At 33.0% G+C, this 9,428-nt stretch overlaps 1 protein-coding gene and 1 long non-coding RNA gene across 3 annotated transcripts; both read right to left on the bottom strand.

The window, feature by feature from the left end:
* Positions 1–620: 620 nt before the first annotated feature.
* Positions 621–2,599, bottom strand: LOC121224179 (uncharacterized). Its single transcript, XR_005921747.1, has 2 exons — positions 2,476–2,599; positions 621–917 (listed from the first exon to the last, which is right to left on the bottom strand). It is a non-coding gene; the product is annotated as an uncharacterized lncRNA (long non-coding RNA).
* Positions 2,600–5,263: 2,664 nt separating this feature from the next.
* Positions 5,264–8,492, bottom strand: LOC107963884 (auxin response factor 10). Of its 2 annotated transcripts, none has more exons than XM_016900396.2 (5): positions 8,191–8,492; positions 7,061–8,097; positions 5,817–6,709; positions 5,661–5,726; positions 5,264–5,588 (listed from the first exon to the last, which is right to left on the bottom strand). In XM_016900396.2, exons 2-5 carry the CDS (start codon positions 8,078–8,080, stop codon positions 5,507–5,509), a joined length of 2,061 nt encoding a protein of 686 aa, XP_016755885.2. In that variant the 5' UTR covers positions 8,081–8,097; positions 8,191–8,492; the 3' UTR covers positions 5,264–5,506. The 2 variants fall into 2 exon arrangements, with proteins under 2 accessions (XP_016755885.2, XP_040962872.1); XM_041106938.1 differs by having other exon boundaries at positions 8,209–8,467.
* Between the last annotated feature and the right edge of the window lie 936 nt (positions 8,493–9,428).

Here is a 9,428-nt window from a genome sequence, read left to right as displayed (position 1 = left end):
AAGTTTTTTTATAAATATTTCTAGAAAAAATAATATCTCAAGTAAATAGAAAATAATCAACAACTCTTATTTAGTATTTTTTAAAAAAAAAACACTTTTAAGTTATATTCACTATTTTTAAATATATAGTATTTATTTTTACGCTATAAAGATTAAAAAAATATATAAATTAAATAAAAATAAAACTCAATTTAGTTTGGGTAATGGTGTTTTTTTTAACTTGGGAACTAAAAACCATCCAAACACTACAGTTTAGATTGGTTCTTAGTTTCTCGATTTTTTAATCCTATCACATGGATATCTTGGATTTGACATATTAAAAAAATAATTTGAAGAAAATTTAGGAAGGTTATTGTATATATTATTTTTTTATGAAATGATTATATATATTTGGTTTACTTCAGGTTTTAGTTCTTTTATTATGATGAAATTTGAAATTTAATCCCTTTTATTTTAGTTTGGCATAATTTGGTCGATCTACTTTTATAATATTATTAGTAGGTCTAAATTGATAACAATGTTAGTTGCTATTTTTGTAATACCCTATTTCCAACCTGCCCTTTGAGTTTGAGTTACAATGTGTCATATTTGTTGCCGAAACAACTACAATCAATACACAATTCAATTTATAACATAAACATTCCAATATAAGTTGAACAAGTTATATAAAATTATTCATATTCATTTTCGGGTCTTTACGAGCTTACGAAAACTCTAATGCTAACCCGAGGTAAAAAAAGGATTAAACTGTAATATTTTCAAATTTGTAGGTTGACATCATGACAATAAGGGGTTTCTTATTGCGACGCAACATACTGTCTAAGTCTCATCTCAATGACCCATGCTCGACATCACGTCATGGCATGGTGGCTTAATCTTGTTGCGACAACATGCACCTGACCTTGCGACATGATATCCTGTTTTTGCAATTTCCAAACAAAACTTCAATTTGCACTTTTCAAACAAATGCATATGTAAAATCAAACCACATTTTCAGCCAAAACAAAGGATCTCTAAGTCTCAAACATAACAAAACACCTTTAACAATGGTGTACCAATACTATATTACCTATAAGTTAACTAATTAGTATAATTCATTCCAAACCTTCAAAACACATACCAAAGCCTTTGACAATTACAACATTCCATTCCATTTCAAACCATATTTGAATCCATTTACAATTTTTATTCTATTAATCAAGATCATACATTAACCTTCTAAACCAAAAGTGTATATAAACATAGTTTTATACCAAATTTGACTCAACCTAGGTACACGCCATATTTGGCACAAACAAAACATAAACAAACTTTTTTAAGTCTGGGATTGCTTTCGGGATGCTAGATCAACTGCTCGTACAATCAAGAATCTACTATACTTGTGCACGAAGAAAACAAACCTTACGCCGAGCAAATACGCTCAATGGTAAATCCATGATTCAAGCCAAAAATGCAATCTTATATATACTCACACATACCATTTAAACCTAATCTCATGCTAATCATGTCAAGTTCTTTCATTTCTATATAGATATGCATTAAACCAATTTTGCACCTACTCATGTCTTAGCTACCATTACTACTTAACTCAATTAAGTTCATTACATGCTTCAATCACCAAATAAGTACCAAAAAAATACCAGTTATGCTATTCAACAATAAAGGTACCATTTCTTTCTTAATATCATACCAATTGATAGCATAACATCAACATTAAATATACATATTCAGATTTATACATGACTTTTAACTATTTCTGAGCCCGTCGGCTCTCTCACTCGCATTCGGCCCCTAGGGCTTGTTTTCAATTCATTACATATATTGCAATATACTGCATCTTAATTTCATTTGCCATTCCTAATATCATTTAATCAAATAATATGTTTATAACCCTATTAACTAGATACGAACTCGAAATGGAAATGCGGATTTGTCACCCCGAGTTACTTGGTAACGATGATGCTAACATGTACATACTACCACCCCAGGTTGCCCTACAATGATTATTTTCACAATCTAATTATTCTATAACCCCGGGTTGCCTGAAAACAGTGGCTCTATATGTACAATCTGCCACCCCGATTTGCCCAGTAATGATGGGTTTCAATCAATAATATGACCCTATGGCATGCCAACTATATCTAACTCGGTTTGAATAACTAATAGGGTAACTAAATTTCTGATTCATTATATACATCGTTCAAATCATATTTAATCATATCCAAATAATCCAATCAATTCATCAAATCATCATATAAACAACATATTTCAACTCAATTTTACACCAATTATCACATATCAATCAATTCATATAACTTTCTAGTCTATTCAATTTAGTCCCTGTCTTAATATTCAATCTAAACCGTAGCAATTCAATTCAATAATCCAATAACAACTCACCTCAATAGTATATTATGCAAAATAACATGATCATATGCAATAATTAAATTGGTCCTGAATCATAGAAATACAAACCAAAATTTTGAGCTATTCGTCTACGATTTTCGATTTTCCTTTCCCTCTCAACGGTTTCGTGTCAACGTTAGTTGAATTAAAGACTAAAAGCTTGAAACCCTAAGAAATGGCATCCTTCTCTCTTCTTCTTTCCTTGGGCGGTTGGAGAAGATGATATCTCCTTTCTCGTTCCACTTACATTTCTATTTATACTTGGGTTAATTTGCTAATAAATTAATTAACTATATTTTAATTAAATAAATCTTAATTTACTTAAGTTAATGACCATATAAACATACTGTCCACTACCACTCACTTTAGCATGGTCTAATTGTTGTTTTGAACCTTTGGTTAATTGAAATTAAGTCCCTAAGTCATTTTCTAATTAAAAATCTATAACGATTAGATTTTGCAATTTAATCTTTGGACCCTAATTAACCACTATTTCGGCTAAATTGACTATCCAAATTTCAATTCATCTATATAATAACTTTGTAAGTATCTTTATTTAATATTTACGAAAATGAGATCCCAAAACCTAAATTTTCGATACCACTAAAAACTTGGTCTTTACAATTTTTAAATATCGATTCATATTTAACATGAAGTATATTTAAAACACGTGAATCAAATTGTAATTTCATGTATATCTATCACATGGACGACAAGGATACAAGTATATGATGAGTTAAAATAAATATCATTTTAATAAAATTAAAAACACTATTTAGTCAACTTGCTTTAAATGGTAAAATTGTATGGAAGGCTCCTATACTATTTATGTTCAATATATTTAGACCCTTGGCTTTTCAGAATGTGTATTTTTTAGTCTTGAGTCCAATTTTTTCGGTGAATTTTATTAAATATTTTCATGTAGCTTATCTTTCCTAAACATATGATGATGTGACATATATACAACGTTATTTTTCTTTGGAATATTATAAATTTTTGCTTTCTTTTTAACATGCAAAAAAAAATTTATCCAATTTTACAAAAAATGCAAGGAAATATTTTCAAAGGTATTTAATTATTGGACAAAATTAACGAAAATAATTGACAATAAGACTAGAAATACAGATTTCGAAAATATATAAGACTTTAAACAACGAAATATTATAGTAAAAGGATTAAATCCATTAAAACACATTGTATAAGAACTTTATATAAAACATAACCGTTTTAAATATGTATTCGCGTTATATAAATATTTTGAAAAATAAATAGAAAATTTTAAAGTTCGAAAATCAATTTAAAATTTGAGTTATAATTTGTGGATTAACTCTTTTAATTTTTATAATAGAGTAGGAAAAATAAGAAGAGAAGTGATAACATGAGTTGAAAATATCACGATAAGTCAAAATCTCGAGTTTTTGCGTATTGTACTTTTTCTTATATCGTCCTTCAAAATATACAGACGACAGCGGTAAAAAGCGTCGATCGTACATCATATACAGATGAAATGAATGTCAACCGTTGAGATTGTGGAAAATTTACCAAAGTCAAACCCAAAGTGTTTGATGTTTCACCTTAAAAACACAAAGAAAAACATTAAAATTGAATTTTTGGGGTCCACCGCACGAATGGATGCCCTTCACGCCACGTCATCATATCTCTGTCGTTTACACTTAAGTACAAGACATTTTTGGTCCAATAATGGTTTTGGTTCTTCTAATGTACTCAAATTTGTGATTTAGTCTCTTATTTTATAATTTAACATAATTTGATCCTAAAATTTTATAATTAATCCAAATAGTTATCATTATTTTTATTTAAGCTTTTTAGTCCATAAATTGACTTTTTTTTTTCTTAATTTCAAGTATGACTATAGTAAAAAGAATATTTTTAGTTTGGGTTAACATAAATTTTAACAATTGAGCTTGAAAATTAGATCCATTAAAATTTGGAAGATTTTATACTTTGCAATTATACTACATCATCAAACTTTTACATTTTTAACTTCATAGATCAAAATAACTTGATTATCAAATACAGGTATCAAAATGAATATAATTATTAAATTTAGAGGTAAAAAAATTATATTAACCCATCTATTTTATCAATAGTCACGTAGTCAAGGGGTCAACATTCTCGGATTCAGTGTTCTCTACTTAATTTTGCCTTCAATCCCCAAAATCGAGTTTGGGGTTATTACTACTACTTTCATCCATTAATTTGGCATTTAAAATATAATAAATACCTAGTAATTTACTTTCTGAGTTCAGAAAAATTAATGCATTCAATAAAAATAAACAGGATAAGGTTTTTTTATTTTTATTTTCTATTTTTGGGATTTGCATCAAAAATTAAAATCTCCCTTTTTTTTTATAAGATTTTTAGTGTTGGGATTCAAAAAAATTAAAATAGTAATTTTGCTTTGGTCTAGTGTTTACAAAATTCAGTGAATTTTCAAACCTAAAACAGGCCAGACCAGCTTGGCCGTCAAACTGTTGGAACACTCAAAAGTCTTTCATGTTTTGTGTGTTTATAATCCCAACATTTCTCATTTTAATGTTTCATGAAAGATCCCAATGTTTTTGCTCCTTGAATCATAATGGTCTTAATTTAATCCGGTATTATTAACTTGAATCCAAACTTAATTCAATTCAAATAATTTAAAATGATCTCGATCAAGCATCAGACGCGAAACAACTCGAATCCAAAATAGTTAGAAAAATATAAATAATCTGACCAAATTGTCTTAACTCGTCCAATTAACAAGTTCTAATTAGAACATGCAAAATTATTTACAAGTTTGGTTTCAGACAATTCGAAGCTTACAATAAACTTCTCTAAGATTGACAATGTTTGCTTTAAGACAAGTCAGAGCTAGCACTGCACTTTATTATGAAAGCATGCATAAAAACAGAAATTCCTTACAAATGGGAAGTGTTATTGCATCAAACGTAAACTTTAAAACACATTAACATCAATGTTTTTTAGGACACTAACAGACAAGATAATCCCTAAGAGGAGCTTAGCAAATCCCTTTAAATTTTGTTCTATTAAGTTCTTCAATGATCTATGCTTGCTTTTCCCACAATGGTCCCGCGAATCACGCAAATATGCTTAAGGGACCTCTTTTGCTCGGCCCTCCTAGCCCGTTTTCGGCTGTTCGAATCCCGGTAAGCCAAGACCTGGAAAACCCATAACCATGAGAACCGAGGTTTAGAAATTCGTGAAATGAAGAAAAATTGTGTGTGACTCACCTTGCAACAGTTTCATTGCTTGAATCCATCCTTATTGTCAATCTTTTTGCTGTTTTCATAAATGCACTACAATATAGCATGGGAAGATTGTGTAAATATAAACCCAAAGCTAGATTGAAAGAACGAAAAAGATGAACCGGTTTTTCGAATTGATACCTGAATGGTTCTTCTCCAGTTTGTTTGACAGCACCTGTTGCATCTCGATACAACACATGGCCCAACATCTTGGATCTTTCTATTCCAAACATGTTGGCCAATCTCCTGTACAGCTCTTCATAAGAGCCAACAACTGAGAGGTCAAGAGTTCGTCCGACATCCTCCGAGTCCAAGAATACCTTGCAATGGCCAATATCGAGGCCGGTTTCCGTGCTTCTATAATCCTGGTGCCACAAAAATCCAGCAGTAGATGACTTCTCAAGAGAAGATCGAGAACCATCAGAAGTATCTTTTGTTTTTTCGGCACTTCCATCTAACGAACTATTTCCGTTAATAACTTGTGAGACAACTTCACTTGAACAGCTACGAGAGAGCTGTTGCTCAGTAAGTATCGGCTGACCAAAGAGTAAAAACTGGTGTCTTTTTGTGTTGCCAGATTTCTCATTCACATTAGAATTCCCAATTGTTAACAAGCAAGAAAGATTATCAGTACCATTAGGGCGCCTTGCCATCATGATGCCATCGGAAATTCTAGAGTGGGGATCGAACCGCTGGAAACCGGGCAGAAAAAGTCCGGACTGCAGTTTATTATTAAGATGGAGGTCGGATACAGATAACCCAAATTGAGCATGCCTGGCTCCCTGTATGCCTGCAGGAGCATTATCAGATAAAACTAACGGACAGCCGGTCCCATGGGGATTGCCATTGCTTGAAAATGCCGACATAGGAAATTGTCCGTCGAGAGGAAAATCGAGATGTTGGGGAAACCTAGACTTCTTTCTCGGTGGGGAGAACGGTGACAAGTGGATGGCAGGCACATTCGATACCAATTCAACCAACCAAGGACTAACACGTTTAACGTTTTGAAGCAAATCAGGTTCATCCCATGTTACCTACAACATTAGTTATCAAAGTCAGGCTCCCAAAAGAACCAACAATCCAGCATAATTTTTGAAGTCGAAAGCAACACTAAACAGATAAAATTGCATTGGCTCCAAAAAGTTTATAATTCAATTATGACCTCCGAAAAAAAAGTTTCTGGCTTAGCCCCGGTTAAATGTTAACTGGAGCAGCCAAAATGTTTTACCGGTTTAGCATTACTTTTGCCATGAAAACCTTACTATGCCAACAACAATGCTAAACAAACCTGAAAACATATATAGTTTTAAAGCTAAATAATTCACCTAAAAGAACCGCCACATGTTGTAACCATTTCTTAATGTATCAAATAATAATCCGCAAACCTGAAGAAGTCGCCATGGGGAATTAGGCCACCGAATGGGATCGACAACTTGAACTGAAGACAGAGTCCCCATGAACCAACTAATCCTTGAAGAATCTTCTGTCTCGAAAGCCATCTTAAACCTCATCCCACAACACCAAGGAACCCTCATTGCCGCCTTCACCGACGACGCCTTAACGCAAAACTCCGGTGTGCTCGCTCTTGGGTAATAAACAACCTCGAACGGCTGACCGCTGGCCGCCAGCGTAGCCGCCTGTAAAACAGCTTCCGCCTTCAGTTTCCCCTTTCCTCTCCAATCCCCATTTCGGTTCATCATCATCATCTTACTCTCGTCCTCCCTTAAGAAAGACAAAAATGGAGACCCAGCTTCGGGTCCGTTTCCAGTCCCACGCTTGGCTCGTCGGATCCCGACGCACAGGCCGCCGTTTTCGGACCTTAAGAACACGATGGAATCGCCGGCAACGAGCTTCTTATGGTTCACGAAAGTGCTCCACCCCGTAGTCAATAAATGCCTCCTTGGGGTCCCTCTATAAATATGCCTGAACTTCCACGTTTCGCCGTGGACATCCACGGCGACGACGGTTTGAACAGGAGGGTCCGCCGTGTAATCCAACGACGGGAAAATGGTTTCGGCGCAGTACCTCGGGACCGAAAACCCACCACCGTTGTTGGCGTCGGATTGGGTCAATGTCTTAGCGAAAGAAGCAGGCTTCTCCGCGTTATCGGAGCCGAAAACGGTGTCGTTTTCTATGTCGAGCTCTGTGCTGGGTAACGGCATGAGGAGGATCTTGGCGTATACCTCGTCGGTTTCGGTATCCGCCATGAATTTGAGAGAAGCCACTCGGCAAAGAACTAGAGCCGGGACCGGCGGAGACGAGGGGAAATCGACGGCTGCGAGTGAGTGCTCAGCGTGGCCTTGAGGGAAGTAAAAGACCTTGGAGTTTAATGGTGGGATTTGAACCATGGGCCCAGCACATGCATGCCATAACTGTGGATCTAAGCTCTTCTCTGATTCCTTCATCGATTTTCCGATTCAGCCTTTGAAAACAATGAAGAAAAAAGAAAACCCAGAAATTAGTTATGAATTTAAGCTTGAAAAAACCTGAAACCAGTTCATTAAAATTTCCTCACCTTTTCTCTCTGCTGTACCTTTATTTTCTTTCACTTTCTCCGGTGAGGATTAAACAGTTTGAAGAAACAGACTAATATAATAAATGAACACAGAAAATAGCTTCAAATTAAGAAGGAAAAAGAAAAAGAAAAAACAGAACCCCACTGATTTAACTCTAAAAAACAAAAATGATACTGTAAAAGATGGGTTTTTTTTTTTTTGCAGGTTAATGACTGGGTTTGGTTTAAATTAGAGAGAAATAAAATGAAGAACATTTAATCTCCCACTACACAAACAGGAACAGAACAAACAAAGAGATCCCAAATCAAACAAAAGGTTCACCTTTTTTTAATAAAAAAAAGGATAATAATTTATTAGCACATGATTATGACGTTAAAATCTCATGTGACGATATGGAAGAGGAAAGTAAAACTCATATCGCCACTCAAATGTGCAGTCAAAAGATGAACTCTTAATTTTCATACCAATCCACAACTTTTTTATATTATTCAATTCAATTTAATCTCATAATTCACATCATTAAAACTTGAGTGCCAAGAGTAAGGTTACAATTTTCTTTCAAGGACTAAAATTAAAATTTTAGAATTCAGAATACCAAAATAAAAATTATGACAAACTTGGATGTCACCTGTGCCCAGTATAAAACTAAAATAATCCAATTTGAAAAAAATACGAATGATGAACTTGAATAATTCAAATCCAAAAGGACCTAAAAACAAAATAACCCAAATTTTACATGGAGGAAAATTTTATTAATCTAATCCAAAACACAATTTATTTGTTTTTATCGAGTTATATAAAAACTTAAATATTTTTTATGAATAAATAAAATAAAAGCATTGTCTAAATATGACTAAGATGTTAAGAAAGACTTCATTTAAGGTTCAATAACTAATTATTTTGATCGAAATTAATAATTTCCTATTTTAATATTTTCTCATTTAATATTATTATCGGCTTAAACTATTCATATTTTTTCTCTCACTTTTAAATAGGAGGATAAATACGCTTTAGTAAATTCAAACTAACGTCTTCCTATATCGATAACAATGCCAATATCAAGAGGGTTGATTGAGACCCGAATCTTTCCTAAAATAAAAACTTTATAATTATAAATAAAAATATATAAAAATGGTGATTTTTAAAATATGAATTGGTTTAAATAATTGAAAATGATTGTTTCTTTTGTTTTTTTGTGCATAATATTTGAGGATGGTGAGTGAGCAACAGATGGGTT

This window comes from Gossypium hirsutum, chromosome A03, assembly GCF_007990345.1.
Source record: "Gossypium hirsutum isolate 1008001.06 chromosome A03, Gossypium_hirsutum_v2.1, whole genome shotgun sequence".
Taxonomy (NCBI): domain Eukaryota; kingdom Viridiplantae; phylum Streptophyta; class Magnoliopsida; order Malvales; family Malvaceae; genus Gossypium; species Gossypium hirsutum.
Note: the sequence above shows the minus strand (reverse complement) of the source record. Positions and strands in the feature narration are given on the sequence as shown.